The sequence below is a fragment of the Corythoichthys intestinalis genome, chromosome 18 (genome assembly GCF_030265065.1).
Source record: "Corythoichthys intestinalis isolate RoL2023-P3 chromosome 18, ASM3026506v1, whole genome shotgun sequence".
NCBI classification, from domain to species: Eukaryota; Metazoa; Chordata; class Actinopteri; order Syngnathiformes; family Syngnathidae; genus Corythoichthys; species Corythoichthys intestinalis.
The window spans coordinates 30,906,591-30,929,089 of NC_080412.1; the positions used below are offsets into that span (position 1 = coordinate 30,906,591).

The following is a 22,499-nucleotide window of genomic DNA, read 5'->3' on the forward strand; positions in this document are numbered from 1 at the left end:
ATATATTATATATGTATATATATATACAGTATATAAACCGATTTTTTTTATTGACACGGCCACGTTATGTTGAAGAAACGTATGCAGCGGTCCGTTGCTGACCATTATGGTACATGACGTCACTATTTTGTTTCGGTAATACTTCACTCTGATCGGCCGAATGATTTCGTCTGCGTTAAATTCTGCTTTTTTCACTCTTCATAAAGCACAGAATTTTGTTTCTTGAACTCATTTGAGTCAACGTTTATTGCAGCTCCGCAATTCGGACTATAACAAACGTAATAAGACTGATTAATTGTCTTATTAAGTTAATTGTGTAAAATATTTTAACGTGATTAATTAAAAAAATTACCGCGCGTTTACGCGATAATTTTGACAGCCCTAATATATATATATATTTCTGTCTCCATCCATGTACCCGTTTATAATGCGCACCATGATTTTACAAGTTGATTTTGGGGGAAAAAAGTGTGCGTTATATTCGGGAAATTACGATAACTACATTTAAGTATTTTCTTAAGGCATTTTTTAGTACGTTCTGCCTGTATGCATATCAACAAAACAAGTTGAGAGCGCACGGTAGTATTTTGGGTGTCAAATTCGCCTCATATAGACGTTTTGCCGATGTAGGACATTTTGGCAGAACGCCGGAACATTTTTCCTCCACACCCTTCTCACCTTTTTAGCCCTTGACTCATTTTCATGCCTGAAAGCTTCATTGCTTCAAGAAGCTTCATTTTGTCATTACTGCTCCCTTGGGAGAGACAGTCAACCTCTGCTGCCACCTGCTGCCAACACTGTTGTCGTCCAACATGCCTCCTAGCATACATTGAAGTGCAACAGATGTAAATAACGATTCATGTCCTGTGCTAATTATTTCTTCAGTTACTGCTCCAGTTGTTTCATTAGTTGCTAGTTATGGTATTTAGTAACACTTTATTTGACAGTGGCGCCATAAGACTGTCATTAGACAATCATAATTATGACATGACACTGTCATGAGCAATAATGAATGCTTATAACAGATGTCATTTAGTGTTATCCGGCAAATTATCTCAGTTTTGAATGCTAAATGGTAAATGGTGTTATACTTGTAAAGCGCTCTTCCACCTTTCAAGTGTCATATCATAATTATGATGACACTGTCAAATAAAGTGTTACCCATTAATCCAAAAAATTGACAAATAAGATGCACTGGACTATAACCAGGGGATTCAAAATGAAGGAAAAAAGTAGCGGTTTATAGTCCGAAAATTACGGTAATTAGTGCTGGTGAAAGTGATGCAGACCTCCTCAAGTTATAAAAGAGGTGTCATTCAACTCATTGTCAGTCGACATATCATCACAAATATTATATTTTATAAAGGTTGAAAAGTTACATAGTGTTGCTTTAATCACCCAGAGAATAAAGTAAAAATATGCAAATATTGGTACAATATTAACATTAGTATTGAATAAAGTAAAGAACGTTTAAAAAAAAAGTTTCAAGTTTGTGATGTATTTTGTTTTTCTTTCAATCTTGCAACTTTAACTTTCCTACTAAAGCTATTATTGGGGAAAAGCCATTCTTTTAACTACTATAGCAGAGAAAACAAGCATTGTAAAGAGATTTAATATAATGACAATGAAGCTAAAGTTTTACAGCGAAAAGTCATAATACTAAGCGAATTAAGTTACTACTGCAGGAATAAAAATTTAGGAGTGCAAGAAAATGTCTCATAAAGTGTGAAAATATGCAACTGGTAGTATAGCAACGTAGTCATTTCCCATGTGTGGTGGGGGAATCAGTTAATATGAAAAGCCTTTTCCCTGTGAAAAAAAATCAGCCTTCCTTCTTATATTTGGTAGAATCAATAACCTGCGAGACAGAAAGCTAATTCCGCAGCTTTTTCATTGAAATTATCGACTGCACACGCCATCTGTGTTTTATTAGACTCGGTGGAGCTGTTTGGACTGCTAATATGTAAATGAGGGAAGAAAGCATTGTCATGTGACATGTAGAAAAAAAATGGTAAATGGAAATGTACCAGCGCGAGCTGCTACGTGTGATCAGATAATAAAGCCTTGATGAAGCAGCATGTGGCTCATTGGCCAAGGTTTTATTTTTGTATGCTGTTCCAAGTTAGATTATCCTTGATTGTTCTTTCCAAGTAAAATCAAATTAGTACAGGTTTTTTTTCCACCTCGTTTAAAGCAACACTTGGTAGGTTTCAGTTTTGGTTGATTTTAGCAACGCCGGTAGATCAAAGCTGTTGTGTTTTGTCTTAACGAAGACTGCATTTCCATGAGGACCAACACACCCGCACTGTTGTAAAATCATCAATCAATCAGAACTCAATCTCCAGGTTGCAAGTAGATACATTAAACAACATTTCTGTTTCCAGCGGATGTGTGAAGGATGAAAAGTAATAAGTTAATGAATACAGTTGTGGCTAAACAATAGTATATGACGGTTAACAACCGTGTGGCTTCTTGTGGCTAACCACCCCACCCAAACTCATCAGCGCTAATGAGTTCAGTTGAAGGGGAGAGGGCAGTGAAAGCTGGTCCAAAGTTTATTCTGTATATCCTGGTAGCCTTCCTTTTTTTTTCCTCCGCAGACAAAACTTTTTCTCTCTTTTGTTGCTCTGCCATCTTTACAGAATTCGCGCGAAAGCTTACGCATCGACTTCCGTCTTTATAATGAATGGGGAAAGGGGGAAGTGACGTACGTGGTAAAGCAATCAGCACATTTGTAGTTCTTTTGTGTGGCAAGGTTCCTGCCACCTTCCTCAAAGTTAGTGTCAGTGAAAGTGATATCGACCCCCTCAAGATATAAAAGAGGTGTCATCCAACTAGTAGTGAGTCGACATATGATCACAAATGTTGTGAAAATACTTTATAAAGGTTGAAAGGTTACCGATTGTTGCTTTAATATAATCACAAAATCATGATTTAAACAAAAAAAAAGGGCTCAGTGTATACAGTGGTATGAAAAAGTATCTGAACCTTTTGGAATTTCTTAAATTTCTGCATAAAATCACCATCAAATGTGATCTGGTCTTTCTCAAAATCATACAGATGTAAAAACAATGTCTGCTTTCACTAAAACCACCCAAACATTTATAGGTTTCATATTTTTTAATGAGGAAGGCATGCAAACAATGTCAGAAGGGGGGGAAATAAGTAAGTGAACTCTCTGCCTAAGGAGACTTAAAGTGCAATTGAAACCAATTTTACCAAACAATTTAAGTCAGGTGTGTGCCAATTCACTGATGAGTGGATTAGTGGTGCCCACTATAAAACACACACCTGGTAAGAAGTGTCTTGATGAGAAGCATTGTCTGATGTGCATCATGGCTTGGTCAAATGAGCTGTCTGAAGACCTGGAATCAAGGATTGTTAAATTATATAAAGCTAGGAAAGAATACAAAACCATCTCTAAAAGTCTGGATGTTTGTCAATATACAGTCAGAGAAGTTGTCTACAAATGAAATTTGGCACTGATGCTTCTCTCCCAAGGAGTGGCGGTCCACCAAAGATGATGCCAAGAGTTCAACGCAGAATACTCAGAGAGTTAAAAAAGAACCACAGAGTGTCTGCTAAAGACTAACAGACATCCCTGGCACAGTCCAATACCTCTATGCACAAGTCAACTATATGTAAAACTACGGCCAAGAATGGTGTTAATGGGAGGACTCCACGGAGGAAGCCAATGCTGTCTAAAACAAAACATTGTTGCTCGTTTAATGTTTTCAAAAAGGCACTTGGACACTCCACAGAAGCTTTGTCAAAATATTTTGTGGACTGATGAAACCAAAGTTGAATTGTTTGGGAGTAACACACAGCGTCATGTCTGGAGAAAAAAAATTAACAGCTCACCAACATCAACACCTCAACCCCACAGTGAAACATGGTGGAGGGAGCATCATGATTTGGGGCTGTTTTCTGCAAATCATTAATGAAAAAAATGAATTCAAAAGTTTATCAGGATGTTTTGCAGGAAAACCTGAGGGCTTCTGTCAGACAGTTGAAGCTAAAAAGAGGATGGCTGCTGCAACAAGACAATGATCCCAAACACAGAAGTAAATCAACCTCAGAATAATTTCAGAAGAACAAAATACAAATTCTGGAGTGGCAAAGTCAAAGTCCAGACTTGAACCCCATTGAGATGCTGTGGCATGACCGAAAGACAGCGATTCATGCCAGACATCACAGGAATCTTACTGAACTACAGCAGTTTTTTGGAGAAGAATGGGCCAAGTTTATTTCTGATCGATGTGCCAGACTGATCTGCAGCTACAGGAAGCGTCTGGTTGAATTTATTGCGGCCAAAGGGGGGGCCACAAAATATTAAATGTGATGGTTCACTTACTTATTTCCCCCCCTTCTGTCAATGTTTGCATACTATCCTCAAAATATGAAAACCTGTAAATGGTTTAATTTATAGCAGACAGTTTTTTCATCTGTTTGATTTTGACAAGATCAGATCACATTTGACGGTGATTTCATGCAGAAATGTGAGAAATTCCAAAAGGTTCAGATACTTTTTCATACCACTGTATATGTAATTTTTTTTTTTTTAAGTGGTCTTGATTGAATATTCTTTAAATTATGGTGTTATTTTGTTCCACAATTGATTACCTTGTTCTGACGTGGACTTTCTACAATTTGTTGAGTTGCCGAATATAATAATAGCAGTTCTTTATTTGAAAATATTGCTGAATATTTGAAATACTGTATAACCTTCAGAAGAAAAAAAATACAGTATTTTTCAGACTATGAGTCGCAGTTTTTTTTCTGTAGTTTGGCCGGGGGTGCTGGTGCGACATATGTGTGAAATTATTAACACATTATTATATCATTCCACATGTAATTTTGATGTTTTGGAGTGACACTGATCATTTGGTAAAGTTGTTTGCACGTTCTTTATGTAATAGTTATCGGAATAAATCTCAATAGCTATGTTACGTTAACATACCTTGCACGTTCAGTTGTTTATGCGACATATAGCGTAAGTATACAGTACACTTATTCAGCTTGTTGTTCTCTGTTCCTTTTTTATTTTGAATTGCCTTTCAAAATGACATGTCTGTTGTTGGTGTGGAATTTCATCAAATAAATTTCACCCCAAATGCGATTTATACTCCGGTGCGACTTATATGTATTTTTTTCCTCTTCTTTGCGCATATTTTGGCTGCTGCGAGTTATACCTACGTGCGACTTATAGTTCGAAAAATACACTAAATCATAAGAAGTTTGAAAATAGCTGTTCTAATCAATGAATCAATAGTAATCTCAAAGTTGTTATATCACAAGAAAAATGTCACAATATGATGAAAACGAAATCGCAAAACATGCTTAAGAGGGTAGAATCTTAGTTTACTGCAATTAAAATATAAAGTCACCACACAAAAGACAAAGTTGTAATGTGAGCAAAGTGGCAATTTTACAAAAAGTTAAATGGTGCAATATTGCAAGAATAAAGCATTCATATTCTGGCACTGAGCTGTAATTTCATGTGGGGAAAACAAGTTGTAATATCCAGGGAGTAAAGTTATACTATGTCAAAAGTTTAATTTGACAAGAGTTGCTTCTCATATTCCAACTGTAAAAATGACAGAAACTTTATATTAGAAACAACTTCACTTTGCTTCCAAACGAAAGCTTTATGCAGCTCTTACACTCATAACTTAACTTTCCTTCCCACGCATGAACACCTTCTGTCTGTCTGTCTCCCTAAAAGCATCATCATCTTCATTTCTGCCTTCCTCCCAATCTGCCATGATGAAGGTTCTTCTTGTGGTATTCACACAAACACAGCTGTAGATAAAAAGGGAAAAGGGACCAATTAGTATGTCTGTGCCAGACTCAAACCACAGGAGAGTCTCCAGTCATCTCTCTTCATTACATTATACGCACACACCCATACTCCTGTAGTCATTTCTAAATTCTCAAGGAAAAAAGCAGACTTGGAAAAGTTTTCAAGAAAAAGAACAAGTGTAAACTTTGTTTATGCAATCTTGCCCTTAATTTAACACATACATTGTGTTATTTTTCTAAGTGTAATTCAATTTGGCAGGCACATCTACAGTATAATGAATGGAAGCATAGAGAATTGTAAAAAGATGTGTCTAAAAGGATGCAGGAAGACAAATCATTTTGGTTTGAAGCAGCCACTTTCGTCATTTTTGCCATTTCCTATTAAGTAGCACATCTCAGATTTTTATGGGAAAATGGATTCCTATTTATATTTATATCCCAATCAGAGACGAGAGATGACGCACAGGCAGAGGGCGAGGCGTGTCGCTTGCCGATGCCGTCGCATCGCACCCCATATGTTGGCTTTCAGCTCAACGGCGAAAACTTTCTCATTTCGCCATCGTTTATCACTTCCCCTGTGTTTTGCTCCTTAGACAAAAATTAAAAGGGCTTCCAAAAAAACAACACTGGAGAACATTCTTAAAATGACTTGATAAATCACTGAGCATGAAATCTGGAAGAATTTTTCTTTAGTACACCTCTAGTAGCTACTTGGACAGTACATCATCAATAATGAACCGGAGGTCATAGGGTGTTTCGGGTTTTTGCTCATCAGACACCAGTGCTTAATTTGTAAATCATAAGGTGCTGGAAAAATTTCAGTGCAGAGATAACGAGACGGGCACAGGTCCCGGAACGTACGCAGAAGATGGTGCTGAAAACAACACGCAAATACCTAGTTGCCATTCTGTGGGACTTACAAGCCTCAATTTCAAATAATATCCATGTTATCAATGTTATGACAACAATTTACAATTATTTAAGCTACTGTATACTCTGCACAGCATGGGCAATTGCCCAGATAACCAGAGGTGGGACTTACAGTAACGTACAGTCTAACATGTAAAACATAAAAAAATAAAAAAAATCAGAGATTACAATTAATTACACAAACCAATTATTTTGCGAATTCCACCCCTCCTGTCTTCTCTGGCCCCAAAGTTCCCACCGCTTTACAAATTGTGTAGCCCCAACCCAAATTTCCCATAAGGGCACTGGCCTGTTGCTCTGGCTGTTGGTGGTCCACCTGGCTGACTGCTGCCACTATAGCTGGCCCCCACTCCGGGTGGCGCTGAACCTCACCAGCTGCTGCCATGGTAGCAGCTTCCTGCCCCGGCTTGGCTGGCTGCCAGTGAACCTGGTTAGCTGCTGCGGCGCTAGAATCCTGCTGTACCTGGTCCTGCCCGTTAGGATGATCACTGCAGCGGCCCTCATCGCCGGTTGTTGATTTCTGACTAGTTTTGAACCGTCTTCCTTCTTTTTGAAAAAAGACAGTAAATGGAACTGTCTTTTTGGCATGTTGAAATACTGTTTGTCTGATCCTGGCTGCTTGCTCCACAGATGCCGCAAATTTCCAAAGGCGTGATTTGTTGGTCCAGCTTTTCAACAAATCTCCGACTCTTTCAAATTAAGTTAAATTTACATAAACCACATACAATTCTTGGGATGTTTTTCCTCTAAATTAATTTATGCATATTTATTACATTATTTATATTTAATACTTTACTGTAACTATGCACGGTCCCTTTGGGAGACGCTGGGACTGGAGAGCTGTAGTACAGCTGTAGTAGGAAGCAAGGGGGGGTTAGTTCTGGGATTTTTGCTCACCGTTCTTGTTATCATTTTGACGATCTTGCATGGAGCCCCAGATCGAGGAAGATTATCTGTGGTCTTGTATGTCTTCCATTTTCTAATAATTGCTCCCACAGTTGATTTCTTTACACCAAGCGTTTTACTTATTGCAGATTCCTTCTTCCCAGCCTGGTGCAGGTCTACAATTTTGTCTCTGGTGTCCTTCGACAGCTCTTTGGTCTTGGCCATAGTGGAGTTTGGAGTGTGACTGACTGAGGTTGTGAACAGGTGTCTTTTATACCGATAATGAGTTAAAACAGGTGCCATTAATACAGGTAACGAGTGGAGCCTCGTTAGAAGAAGTTAGACCTCTTTGACAGCCAGAAATCTTGCTTGTTTGTAGGTGACCAAATACTTATTTTCCACTCTAATTTGGAAATAAATTCTTTAAGACTCAAACAATGTGATTTTCTTTTTTTTTTTTTCCACATTCTGCCTCTCAAGGTTGAGGTTTACTCATGTTGACAATTACAGGCCTCTCTAATCTTTTCAAGTAGGAGAACTTGCACAATTGGTGGTTGATTAAATACGTATTTGCCCCACTGTATGTTTATTCCCTCGCGCTAGAGTTTCTTGACGCTTTGTCTACGACATGTCCGCCTGTCGCTGATTGGTCCACTCCGCTGTCTGTTTGCTGTGGCTTACTCCGGCCTGGGAATTTGATCCGCCAAACAGTCGCCAGACTCTATTGCTGGAACAGCGTTGAGTCTGGTGTACCAGGCAAGAACTTTGCTACCTCCAGGTTTTTTTTTCTTTCTTTCTAAAATAGAGATGAATGAATTATTTATGCTGTTAACCAAAATATAACATGACCTAAAGTATGATCTTTATGATCATCTTTCAAACTAGAGCAATTTGTTAAATGTTATAGCATAAAACACATTTATTTCAGTTGACCACTCTCATGAAAAAGTCTTGTTACTGTGAAGTCACGCATCAGTGGGTAATGCAAACTGGAAGTGCGAATGAATAATATAAGTGAGCTAATCAAGCCAAATTGACTTGAATAATTCAACCGATTGACAAAGAATAGTGGATTGTTTCACGCAGGTGCACATAAGCAATTATCTGCACAAAAAGAATGCCATATGAAACCTGTTGAACTCTGCTGCTTGAAAGGAGAAACATAAGGTGTACAGGCAGAAAAGGTGGCATTGATAGCAATTCATTATCTTCAGGGCGGGAAAAAAACTGCATCGAGCTAAAAATGGGAACGTGATTGACGTGTGCGAGGATGCGGCACGACGACTTTTACGCCCACAAATGCGATGGGAATGTGATCATAAATGCGGCAGCTGAGCACACGTGCTTCTTGTCTCTTTCCTTTATAAAGTTTCCAACATCTTGAGTACATCGTACATTGTACCCGTCGCCCCCTTCTGCCGCTTTGAGACTTTGTATTTATCTCCTTCCGTGTTCTGTGCTATTTCTCCTTTGCTTTTTATCCATCAAACATTCCAAAGCTATAAAGAAGCCCAGCTGGAGTTGGAGTGCAATGAAGTCGTGTTGTTAGATCACAGGAGAAAGGCAGAAACGGAACATTTCACTAACTAGGTTAGGGTTTTGAGTGAGGGGTTTAAGACAGGAGTAGGGTTACAAAAAAGGGTGAGGGTGTAAACCAGGTTATGCTTTTCAGCTTTAATAGCATAAATATTGTGTAGCATTTGATTAACATTATTGACAGCAAATATGTAAGCATACAGTATATAAATAAAGAGAGCTCATGTCTGGGGTTAGTCATTTATTTATTCCAGTCTCTGGCAAGTCTAAAGAAAAAGTAGGGGAGGCAGCATCTTGTTATTCTGTTCAAGAAACTGAATTGAAATGCAAGCGTCAAGTTCATTTCTATGGTGGTTTATGGCACATTATTAAAGAGACACGGGGTGAGCATCATTTCACAGTCACTTCAAATTAGTCTTTTCAAAAATGGATAAAAGAGCTCACAGTATGCGCAGTAATATTTATTGGGTATATCTACATGTAATAGAGTCAACACTGAATGACCTTGACCCTGAAAGCAGAGCTCAAGTTAATTCACATTTCATGCTGTGCACCACTCATGTTACGTGGACACATTTTTTCTCGTTGTCAGCGACACGGTCTATTTACTGGGTAAATAATGGCGTCGTGTCGACGGGCTTTCAAAACTATCACCGGGATTAGGTTTGGACCCGAGATGCTCAGCATGCCGTTTCCTGCCGCCAGCGGGGTGTTTCCGATATTCCCTTCGTGGAAATTGAAGCATTAAAATGCATGCACATCAGTATGCTAATACGCGGGAAAGGCGTTTTGAGATAAAAGGGAAGATAAATAAGCTCGCGGATTCTCTGTAGTTTTAATGTCAGAGCTGAAAATTCAATTTTTTGTGTAATCTTCAGTAATGCGTGGTGACATGTCTGGTTTATTTATTCTGTGATTGTCGGGGTTAGACAGGGAGTCATCTTTTCTTCAGGCTGCATAGGCTGTTGACGATAGAGCAGGGATTTTCAAACTACAGTTTTCATAGGAGTTGTCCGATATTGCCTTTTAAACCGATATCCTGACTTCAGAAAATCCGATACCGATATCAAACCGATATATACGGTTGCACACTTAACATTTTACGGCTAATTGTATTGTGATGCCCCACTGGATGTTTTAATAATGATAAATGTAAGAACTTCAAGTTTTTCCAAATAAACAGTCTGTGAAAAAGAAGAGAACAACTTTTTTTTTTTTTTTTTTTTTTTTTAAATCAACTTTTTTTTAAAATTGAATTTTCATACATTAATGGGATCGGTACAGGCAAAACACAACAAGGGTAGAAACACATACATGATAGTTGATGCTAGATAAGGTTTTGATAACACAAAGTAAGCTTCTTTCCAATAAGGTCAAGATAAGGGTACCTTCCCGGCACGATCAAGACAGATCAAGACAGAGAACAACTTAAACTGAATTATGGGGAAAGTGCATATACAGTGTATTGCACAACTATATTTATTGTTGAAATCAAAATGCCAATTAGGCACTGCCATATGCGTATTGGCCGAAAACCGATAATGAAAAAACGATTTCGATATTATGTGATATTATTCTGCTGCTACCGTATTTTTCGGACTATAAGTCGCGTTTTTTTTCATATTTTGGCTGGGGGTGCGACTTATACTCAGGAGCGACTTATGTGTGGAATTAGTAACACATTATGATATAATTTCACATGTTATTTTGGTGTTTTGCAGTGACACTGATGGTTTTGTAAAGTTGTTAGCATGTTCTTATGCTATAGTTATCTGAATAACTCTTTATAGCTATGGCCACGTTCGCGTTCTGCCTTTGGCAGTGTATGTTCAATTGTATTATTGACTTTTTTATCTTGAAATGGATGCATTTTGTTTGTGGCGCTTTCACGCCCACGTGAGGGCGCACTCGCACTTGTTTACGTGACACGCCAGAAGAAGACGGACAGCTACGTAGCTCTGAGTGAGTGAGTGGGCGAGTTAGCTAGAGAGAATAGACGGATGCGAACCTACTTTCATTGTTTATGCTTTTAAATCATCTCTACAGAGGCAACGCCTGCGTGTATCATCTTTTCTGTTGTTGTTGTGTGGTTTCCACCCGCGATCGGACACTTAGAGCCAGTTGTGTGGTTGTTTGAACGATGTGCTAATGATAGCGAACGCATGCTAACCTGTTACTTATTACTAATAGTACTAAATTATCATTTATTTACGTTGATGCGAACCTGTTTTCTATCGAGGACCAAATTGATTCAGCAAATTATACGGACGTCCAGCATTGTCTTTTGCGAGTTCGCTGTATAGCCAGGACAGGCCGTAGCGTAGGACAGTATATTCACATTTTGTTGTTCATGCACTGTACACTGTACATTTATTTAGCATGTTGTTCTCTATTGTATTTTTATATTAAATTGCCTTTCAAGATGACATGTCTGTTCTATGTGTTGGATTTTATCAAGTAAATTTCCCCCCAAAATTCGACTTATACTCCGGTGCGACTTGTATATGTTTTTTTTCTCTTCGTTGGGCATTTTATGGCTGGATCGACTTATACTCAGGAGCGACTTGTAGTCCGAAAAATACGGTAATTCTAATGCTTTCATCAGCCGATATTACCGGCTACGAGATAATATCGGACAACTCTAGTTTTTATTGGCCCGCACCAAATTATGATACTATCATTAGCTCCTTTCACACATACCTGACAACTGTTTAAATCCCGGGATTTAAACGAGTAGCCATTATGTGTGAAAGCAATTTTCCGGGTCGACCGACACGTAGATTACGCGGACATTTACCAGGTCGCGTCATAGTAGGTATGTGTAAAAGCCGGCGTTTAATTCCCGGGTCACAGCACGAAGGCTGATGACGTAAATATCTTGGCGGGCCGATGGTCATTTCCTCTTCCTTCGCAGTAAGACGAAAAGCGGTAGACAAACATCCCAATTATCAACATGGCAAACTGTAAATAGCTAAGTTAAACTGGAAACATAATTAAATTAAATTGCTACTGAATTGCTGAGCCGATGAAGAGTCCATCGTCCATCTTTGGAAATGTGTGGTTATTTTATTGCCGATGCCGACCAAAAATGACGTCATGTCCGGGTTATAAAATCCTGTCCCCCACCATGCCCGCATAGTAAGTGCCGAGTCGCAGACACGGGACAAGTTTGAAAGTGTCCAACCCGGGTTATTTCCAGGATATCTCCCTATGTCTGAAAGCCATGACACGGGTAAATCCCGCGTCACCTTAAACGGAAATTTACCGTGATATAAGTCTGAAAGGGGCTATGGAATATGATTTTTTAAACTTTTTTTGCAGTTTTCTTCTACCTCCTAATTATTTTGTTGCTTGTAGCCCTTAACTCATTCGCTGCCATTGAGAATTATAAACATGAAATCCATTTCAACTGGCTAGCATTGAATGATTTTTCAAAGGCAAGGCAAGGCAAATTTATTTATATAGCACAATTCAACACAAGGCAATTCAAAGTGCTTTACATCACATGAAGATCATAAAAATCACATTTAAATCAATACAACGTAAAAACCAAGACAAAAGAACGCATTTAATCACAAATAAAATAAAAATAAATAAATAAAAATAAAACAAAAATATAACAAAAACTACTACCACGAATAATAATTGAAATCAGCAATGGAGATAAGCACCAGAGGAATAGAAAGCAGGTAGATTGAAATATATAGCCAGTTATGGATATGCAGTGCTAAACAAAAGCGTTTTTAGCCCTGATTTAAAAGAGCTAACAGTTTGAGCATACTTCAGGAGCATAATAACTAAATGCTGCCTCACCCTGCTTGGTTCTTGTTCTTGGAATATGCAGAAGACCCGTTCCAGACGACCTTAGGGGTCTAGATGTCTCGTAGGAATCTAACAAGTCAAGCATGTATTTTGGTCCAAGGCCATTAAGTGTTTTGTAGACGAGCAGTAGTATTTTATAGTCTATCCTTTGACTCACTGGAAGCCAGTATAGCGATTTCAAAACTGTTGTAATGTGGTCCAGCTTCCTTGTATTTGTGAGGACTCTGGCTGCAGCATTCTGTACTAGCTGCAGCTTCCTGACTGATTTTTTATCAAGACCCGTAAATATACCGTTGCAATAGTCCAATATGCTGAAAATGAATGCATGCATAAGTTTTTCCATGTCTTGTTGAGTCAGAAGCCCCTTAATTCTGGTTATATTTTTTAGGTGGTAATAAGCGGATTTCGTGACGGACTTTAGATGGCTATCAAATTTTAGGTCTGAGTCAATAATTACGCCAAGGTTTCTGACTTGATTTGTAGCTCTAAGTGACATTGTGCTAAGTTGCCTGCTTATGTTTGACCTTTCCTTTTTTGGCCCAAAAATGATCCACATTTAACTGGAGAAAATTCTGGCACATCCATTCATTGATTTGATGAATGCATTTACTCAGGGAGACTAAGGGACTATAATCATGTGGGGACACAGAAATGTACAGTTGTGTGTCATCTGCATAGGCGTGATAGGAGATGTCATACTGTTCCATTATCTGAGCTAACGGAAGCATATAGATTGTTCTGTCCTCACTAAACGTGAGCCTGTTTAGCTAGACAGACAGCACAACGAGGCAAAAGTGGATTTTGAAGTCTTTACTTCCTCACTCTTGATGAATTCGTAAAACTGAAAACACACATACAAAAATGTTGAAAATGACGTACATATCAATACTAAATATTTCACACAAAACAAAGTCGCCAAATGTCCCTTCCATTCAATCAATATATACATTTAGTAAATTAAATCTGCACCATTTGTATACAAAAGTCCGCTAGCTTTGATGCTAAAAATGCTAACGTGTTCTCCCTTCTCTCCTCGTAAAACGCTAAATATAACTATACAAACAATATCTCCCCGCTTAAGGACAAATACACACACCAACATACATTCATTGAAACAACTTACAGCCTCATGTGGGTCGAACCAGAACGTAGCTGTCCTTTAGCATTGTTAGACACGTCTGCTTCATAGGAAAAGAAAGGCAGGAATTCAACTACACCCAAAGCCGCCACCAGAGGTCATTATTTGACAAATACAATTGAACAAACCATCACACTCCCCGTCTGGTATAAATACTTTATACCACTAAATGTATAAACTTAATCAAGTCTTTTTTGTTTCACTATGACGAGGGAGTAACAAAATCAGTTGGTTTATCGGTCGCAAATAGACACGCGGAGTCCCTTGCTTGACAACTCGTACTTCCACTTTTCGGATTCTTTTGTCTTCGCTTGGGATGCACTTTGTAATGAGTCCGATGGGCCATTCGTTGCGTTTCAGTAGTTCATCTTTAACTAAGACGACATCTCCTTCTGAGATATTGTCCTTGTCCTGAGTCCATTTCTTTCTTACTTGAAGAGCTGTCAGATATTCTTGTCTCCAGCGTTTCCAAAAGGCATCTGCAAGACTTTGAACATGCTTCCATTGCTTTTTGTACATGTCCTTGATGTCGAACGTACCTTCTGGAGCAGGAGCAGCACCTTTCTTTTGGGTTAGGAGCATGGATGGCGTCAAAACTGTTGGTGTCTCTGAATCCGTGGTGATGGGAACTAATGGTCGGCAATTCATGATAGCCATAACTTCTGACATGAGCGTTGTCAGAACTTCGTGTGTGAGGCGAGTAGGACCTGCTTGCAATAGCATGGCATCAAGAATGCGACGGGCGATGCCTATCATTCTTTCCCATGAGCCTCCCATATGCGATGAATAAGGTGTGTTGAAAGTCCATGTGCAGCCTTCTTTGCTCAAGTAATCTTGAATCTCAGAGTCATCGGTGCTTATTTTCAACTCTTTACAAGCACCTATAAAGTTAGTGCCACGGTCTGACCTCAAAACTTTGGCAGGACCCCTGACTGCGAAAAACCTTCGTAATGCATTAATAAAACTTGATGTAGACATAGATTCTATGACTTCTATGTGAACTGCGCGGGTGCCCAGACAGCTGAACAAAACTGCCCAACGTTTGCTGTCAGCGCTACCGCCTCTTGTTTTGCGGGTGACAACAGTCCAGGGCCCAAAAACATCTAGACCTACCCTTGTGAAAGGAGGCTCCATTGTAAGACGGTCTTCGGGCAAGTTGGCCATTTTCTGTTCAGCAGGCTTACCCCTAAGTTTGCGACATGTGACACATTGATAAATGACACTTGAGACAAGTTTTCTTGCGCCAATTATCCAGACACCTGCAGATCGAAGTGCTCCCTCGGTGAGGTGACGACCTTGATGAGCGACATCTTGGTGGTAATATCTCACAAGCAAAGTTGACACATGATGCCTTTTAGGGAGTATCAGTGGGTGCTTTTCATCATATGGAAGATTGGCAAGAGATGTTCGACCTCCCACTCTTAACAGTCCTTCTGAGTCTATGAATGAGTTTAAATTCCACAAGGGACTTGTTTTTGCGATATGCTCTCCTTTTTTAAGCTTTGTCATTTCCTCTTTGAATGCATTTTGTTGAACACTTGCAATGACTGACAGTTTTGCTTGAGTTTGTAGATTTGTACTTTTTTTGTCTGCAGTTTTGGATTTGTTTCTGATGACTGCAATGAGTTTTGCCATGCCTCTTATTAGATGTTTCCACGATGAGAATCTTTCAAAGCGGTGTGGGCTGAGATGTTTGAAGCTCACTTGGGTAGCACAGACATTAACTTCCGGTCGAACCTCGACATCTTGTTCTGGTTCGATTAGTTTGAAGTTGTTGTTATCTTCCATTGGAGGAAACTGTGACAGGTCTTTGTTCAGGAAAGGTGGGCCTGTGAACCAGTAGGTTTGTGGTAGCAATAGCGCTGCTATTGGACGTGTGGCAATGTCTGCCGGGTTGTTTTCCGATGAAACATGATGCCACTGCGATGGTACAGATGACTTTCTGATTCTTGAGACTCTGTTTGATACATAGACATAAAACCTTCTTGAGATGTTATAGATGTAACCTAGCACAATCTTACTGTCAGTGTAGAACCTGACATCATGGAGCTTAATGTCGATTTCTTGGCATATGAGCTCAGCCATTTCTACAGCGAGGACAGCTGCGCACAGTTCTAAACGTGGGATTGTGTGCGCTGGTCTCGGTGCTAGTTTGGATTTTCCCATGACAAATCCACTGAAATACTGTCCATGGTCATTTTTAACTTGAATGTAAGCAACTGCTGCTATTGCTGTAGATGAAGCATCGCTGAAAACACAAAGTTCTCTGTGCTGTGTTGAGGACATAGACTGTGGTACATACGACCTAGGAATGTGTATGTTCTCTACCTCGAGAAGTGAATCCTTCCATGCAGTCCACAATCTCTCTTTGTTTGCAGGCAAGGGGTCATCCCAGTCGCATGGTTCCAAGGTGAATTCTCGGATGAGTGCTTTTCCCTGTACAGTTATAGGCGAAACAAACCCCAAGGGGTCATACAAACTATTGACAGTGGATAGTATGCCTCTTTTGGTGAAGGGTTTTTTCTCTTTGCTCACGTGGAAGGTGAAAGTGTCAGATTCAAGACTCCAGCTGATGCCTAAACTTCTCTGAACAGGCAACGGGTCATTGTCTAGGTTTAGGCTTTTAATGTCTTTTGCCAAGTCGCTTGTTGGAAACGCCTCCATGACTTTGCTGCTATTAGAAGCGAATTTATGTAGGCGCAAGTTTGACACAGCCAACATTTTCTGAGTGTTTTGCAGGAGCGTGATCGCTTCAAGTTCTGTCGGGAGTGAGACCAGACCATCGTCCACATAAAAATTTCTGATAACAAACTGTGATGCTTCTTTGCCATATTCCGTTTCTCCTACCCCAGCAGCTTTGCGTAATCCGTAGATTGCAACAGAGGGAGACGGACGATTTCCAAACACATGCACTTTCATGCGGTACTCAATAATTTCCTTTGCGACGTCATTGTCTTTGTGCCAAAGGAATCGCAGGAAATTGCGATGATCTTCTCGCACTTTGAAGCAGTAGAACATTTGTTCCACATCTGCCGTTACTGCAATAGGCTCCTTACGGAATCTGATGAGCACTCCTAGTAACGCATTGTTAAGATCTGGGCCGCTTAAGAGGACATCATTCAACGCTACACCCTCATGTTTGGCACTTGAATCAAAAACCACACGAATTTGATGGGGTTTTTGAGGGTGGTACACCCCGAACATTGGGAGGTACCAGCACTCTTCCTCAGGTTGCAAGGGAGGTGCGGTTTCTGCTTGCTGGTTGTTTAAGATTTTTTGCATGAACTGTACAAAGTGCTCTCTTGTTTCAGGCTTTTTGTCAAGACTACGTTTGAGTGTGTAAAGTCTCTTTAAAGCTTGTTGTCTGTTGTTTGGTAGACGCTGTCTGGGTGTAACAAATGGAAGCGGTGCAACCCAATTGTTTGTCTCATCCTGGTACATTTCATTTTGCATTATTTTGAGAAATTCTGCATCTTGTTGTGACGGTGCCAACATTTCATCATCCTCTCTTTTGACGAAGATTGTATCCCCAAGATTGTCTGATCGTTTTACTTGATAAGTGTCTGTGAAGCTGTGCATGTCATCTTTTACGTTGGTTACCTTTTTTTCTTTGACTTGTAGGACATTTGTGCAGGCATCGAGATATGATGGCCGTCCATTGAACAAGGTGTTTGTTTTGTATGCTGTAATAGAGACTGGTTTGTGCACTCCACTTACACATACATCACCCACGATGACCCAGCCTAGGTCAAGGCGCTGCGCGAATGGTGCATTACTGGGACCATTACATTGCTCTCTCACTTTGTGCAACCTCAGGATGTCTCTACCGAGCAGCAAGAGGATCTGTGCGTTTGGATCTACAGGACTGATTTTGTGTGAGAGTGCCTTTAAATGTGGATGGTGTTGTGTGACTTCTGGTGCAGGTATCTCAGAACGATCTTCTGGGATCATGTCACATTCTAGCATAGGAGGAAGTGGCACTTTTACACGACCATCTATTGACTCAATAATAAAGTCTTTGGCTTTCCTCCCGCTCACTTCCATGACACCTGAACATGTCTTCAGAGTATAAATCTCTCTGCTTCCGTTTACTCTGAAGATGTCAAAAAAGTCTGAACGAGCAAGGGATTGGTTACTTTGTTCGTCCATGACAGCATACAAGTTTATAGCCTTTTCTCGTTGGCCTGCTGGATAAACTTTAGCTAAACATATCTTCGCACAAGATCTAGGACTACGTTGTTCCCCACATACCTCGGTGCACATTGTGGTAGCGGAAACGGGTTGTAGACTTGACTCGGTCTCCCCGCCGTGCTGACGCGCCTCTGAAGACGGTTTGATGTCGGTTGAAGGAGGACCTGGATGAAGAGCTGTATTGTGTCTTTCACTCTGACATTCTTTGCATGTGACTTTAATAGTACAGTCTTTCGCTTGGTGTTTGGTTGACGCACAGCACCTGAAGCATATGCCTTTCTCTTTCAGGTACGCCTTTCTCTCATCAAGAGGCTTGGTGAGAAAAGTACGACATCTTCTGAGGGGGTGTGGCTTGTTATGCAACGGACAATGTTTGTCTGGCTCTTCACATACCTCTTTTAACTCAGTGTCTACAGCAATTTCAGTCTTTTTCACGGATATCATTGGGCGAGTGCTGCTTTTAACTTGTTTATCAAACTTGAACTGAGTTGCTGAAAGAAATGAAAAACTTGGGTCATTCCTTATGCGTGCTTGCTCTTGCACAAATCTAGAACAGACTGAAAATGGTGGAAATATGACACCATGATCTAGTTTGTATTTAGATGCATGTGAAATCCACTTTTCTTGTAGTGAATATGGCAACTTCTCCAAAATAGGATTGACACCCCTGGCGGTGTCTAGAAAGGCTAACCCTGGAGAATGACCTTCTGCTTTTGTAAGTTCAAGTTCCATTAAGAGATCCCCCAGCTCTCTTAGCTTAGTATTTTCTCTAGACGCAATTCTAGGAAAGTCCTCAATTTTCTTAAAGAGGGCATGCTCAATTACCTCAGGTGCACCAAACGTTTCTTCTAGTCGCTGCCAAACCATTTTGAGCGCAGAAGTTGTGTTATTGACTTGAGCTGCACTGATTCTCTTTGCTTGTTCAGTTGACTTGGGCCCAAGCCATTTCAGTAGAAGATCTAGCTCTTCTTTGTCTGACAGAGCTAGGTCTTTAGTGATGTTCACAAAAGATGATTTCCAGCTGCGATAATTTTGTGGATCATCGTCGAATCTCTGCATGGTGCCTGTTACAAGTTCACGTCTCATCAGATATTTTGCTACATCACTTACATTTGTTTTCTGCTGAGGGTGGGGAAGAGATGAACTGAGTGGCTGATACTGGTGAATTGGAGCTGGAGATGTAGCGCCAGGAATAGGTGATGATATGCAGTTGAAAGTGTGGGAATTTTGTTGAGGTAATGGTTGAGGTTGAATGCTTGAGTTGTCAATTTGGTGGAAGGGGTTCCAGCATGGGACTGGGTGTTGTACTGGCTGGATTACTTGACTGTCGATATAATTTTGAACCTTTTGTTTAGAGTCCACAAAGTCGATGGATGATGGATGACAAAGTGGTTGTGCTTCTTCCTGCTGAATTGCTGCTTCCAGGATGTCCGCTTCTGCTGATGCAGCTGCTGCCTCCTTCTTCACCTTCAGTACATGAAGTTGAGCTTGGATTTGAGCCTGTTGCTTCATGGCTTCAGCTTCCTCTTCTGCAAAAGCCAACTGCGCTTGTGCAGCCCCAGCTTTGGCTCGCGCTTTGAGGGCTGCAACGCTTGCTGATGACCTTGTAGACTGCTTTGAGGATCTGGAGCAACGAGACCTTGTTTCCCATAACTCACCTTGACTACTTGGTGAGCAGCTTCTCTGCTGACTTTGCGATTGAGCGTCCACTTGCTTCAACATTATGTCTTTATGCTTGGAGTAACAGCTTCTGGCTCCAACTGTTGATAATGAGGCTTTTTACTGTTCTGTCCTCACTAAACGTGAGCCTGTTTAGCTAGACAGACAGCACAACGAGGCAAAAGTGGATTTTGAAGTCTTTACTTCCTCACTCTTGATGAATTCGTAAAACTGAAAACACACATACAAAAATGTTGAAAATGACGTACATATCAATACTAAATATTTCACACAAAACAAAGTCGCCAAATGTCCCTTCCATTCAATCAATATATACATTTAGTAAATTAAATCTGCACCATTTGTATACAAAAGTCCGCTAGCTTTGATGCTAAAAATGCTAACGTGTTCTCCCTTCTCTCCTCGTAAAACGCTAAATATAACTATACAAACAATATCTCCCCGCTTAAGGACAAATACACACACCAACATACATTCATTGAAACAACTTACAGCCTCATGTGGGTCGAACCAGAACGTAGCTGTCCTTTAGCATTGTTAGACACGTCTGCTTCATAGGAAAAGAAAGGCAGGAATTCAACTACACCCAAAGCCGCCACCAGAGGTCATTATTTGACAAATACAATTGAACAAACCATCACATAGATGTTAAATAAGAGTGGTCCAAGAATTGACCCTTGAGGGACTCCACACGTGAATTTGGTTCGTTCTGACTGATAGTTTCCGACTGAAACAAAGAAATCCCTATCATGTAAATAGGATGTGAACCACTGAAGAATAGTGTCAGTAAGCCCTACCCACTGTTCCAATCTGCTGAGTAATATGTTGTGATCAACCATGTCGAATGCGGCGCTGAGATCCAATAGTAACAGAGCAGATGATTTTCCTGCATCGGTATTCCGACGAATATCATTTAGGACTTTGATAAGCACAGTCTCGGTGCTGTGTTGTGGCCGAAATCCAGACTGAAATGAGTTAAAAAGATTGTTTTGCATCATAAAAGTCCAGATCTGTTCGAACACAACCCTTTCGATCATTTTCCCCAGGAATGTCAGATTTGATATTGGCCTGTAATTGCTAATGTTTGAGGCATCCAGATTAGGTTTTTTTTAGGAGAGGTTTTATTACTGCAGTTTTTAAAGTCTGTGGAAACTCTCCTGTTTGGAGAGAAGTATTTATAATCTGAAGTATGTCTGGGGCTATGCAATGAAAAACAGTTTTGAAAAAGTTTGAAGGAAGGATGTCAAGGCAGCATGTTGTGGGCTTTAATTTTGACACAATTTCTGGTAAAGTGGCATAGTCCAAGAGGCTAAACTGTCTAAAATTGACGTGGGGGACATTTTGGGAGGCATTTAGTGTACCAATTGTTAATCTGGAGTTGCACACAGTCTGTCTAATCTTTAGTACTTTAGTACAAAGCCATTAATGGCGATAGATGTCCAATCCAATTTCACCTTTAAGCTTACCAAACCAACAAAAACCACTTAAAAATTCGCGACGTCGAGATATAAAATGAGTTGCAATAGTTCGATTCTGTGTTTTTAACGTTCAACCACCCACTTCTTAGCTGTTTGACCTGCACAATTTAATGGGTCGTTTTCCCAACAGATCCGAAGTGCTGCAGATGGGTCATTATTGCCCTGGTGATCGGGCTAAAAACATGTTGTCTCTTGTTGCCATGGATACTGCTCACCGCTATCTTAGACCCTTCCAGCTCATTGTCTCTGTGGTATTCATTTATTTGGGATGTGCAAGCAGACTCTCCAGTTATTTGTTGTCACTTCAAACACACTTCGAATGTGGCCATAGTTTGGACACCCATGATTCAACCCTTTAACACCTGGGCCTATTTTGTCCGAATTTGCATGCCTTTGATGTTACCTTTATATTTCAAAGAAAAAAATGTTCACAATGGCCTGGTTGGGTCCCTTTTTTCAGGACACCATAACCTTCATGTCCAAACTGTTGTTTTCTTCACTGACAAAATATAATCAACATTTTGGACCCAAAAAGACTAAATAATACCAACATTTTTTTGTCAAAATTTGTAATATTGATGTCCTTTTGAGAACCAAACATGCTGAAGGATACATTTTGAAGCGTGGTAATAGTCGTTTAACTTTACTAGGGTAAACATTCAACAGAAAAAAATGGGACTGAATAGTTTTATATTGGATAATTCAACAGAAACAACAGGTATGGTCAGAGGCGTTTCTGTCCTTTCTACATTCTACGGTCAAAACAGGTTATGTACAGTAGACCAACAGTGCAAAATAGGGAATATTATATATTATGCAGAATATTATACCATCTAACACAAAAAGGGTTTGGAGGATATCTTTTTGTGAGGTTAGGTATTGCACCCATCACCTTCTCAAAGCATTATACATACTGTACAGTACAACACACACATCTAAATGGCAGAAAACACAGACAAGGCTGAAAAAGCAGTTTCTGCTCTTGCACTCCTCTTTAAAAGAAACTGCTGTATTTTAAGACAAAAGAACTGTTGTGT

General features: G+C 39.9%; 1 protein-coding gene across 4 annotated transcripts; it reads right to left on the reverse strand.

The window, feature by feature from the left end:
* Positions 1-5,352: 5,352 nt before the first annotated feature.
* Positions 5,353-20,551, reverse strand: LOC130907042 (uncharacterized). 4 transcript variants are annotated; one of them, XR_009061407.1, is made up of 4 exons: positions 20,477-20,551; positions 19,130-20,194; positions 14,099-18,795; positions 5,353-5,802 (listed from the first exon to the last, which is right to left on the reverse strand). XR_009061407.1 is itself a non-coding variant. In XM_057821882.1 (3 exons), the coding sequence occupies exon 3, from the start codon at positions 18,746-18,748 to the stop codon at positions 14,297-14,299; it is 4,452 nt and encodes a 1,483-aa protein (XP_057677865.1). In that variant the 5' UTR covers positions 18,749-18,795; positions 19,130-20,194; positions 20,477-20,551; the 3' UTR covers positions 13,771-14,296. The 4 variants fall into 4 exon arrangements, 2 of the variants coding, with proteins under 2 accessions (XP_057677865.1, XP_057677866.1); XR_009061406.1 differs by lacking the exon at positions 5,353-5,802 and adding an exon at positions 13,771-13,816; XM_057821882.1 differs by lacking the exon at positions 5,353-5,802 and having other exon boundaries at positions 13,771-18,795.
* Between the last annotated feature and the right edge of the window lie 1,948 nt (positions 20,552-22,499).

Excerpts from the sequence above, each read along its gene's own strand:
- LOC130907042 (XM_057821882.1), bottom strand. The coding sequence starts at position 18,748 with ATGATATCCGTGAAAAAGACTGAAATTGCTGTAGACACTGAGTTAAAA.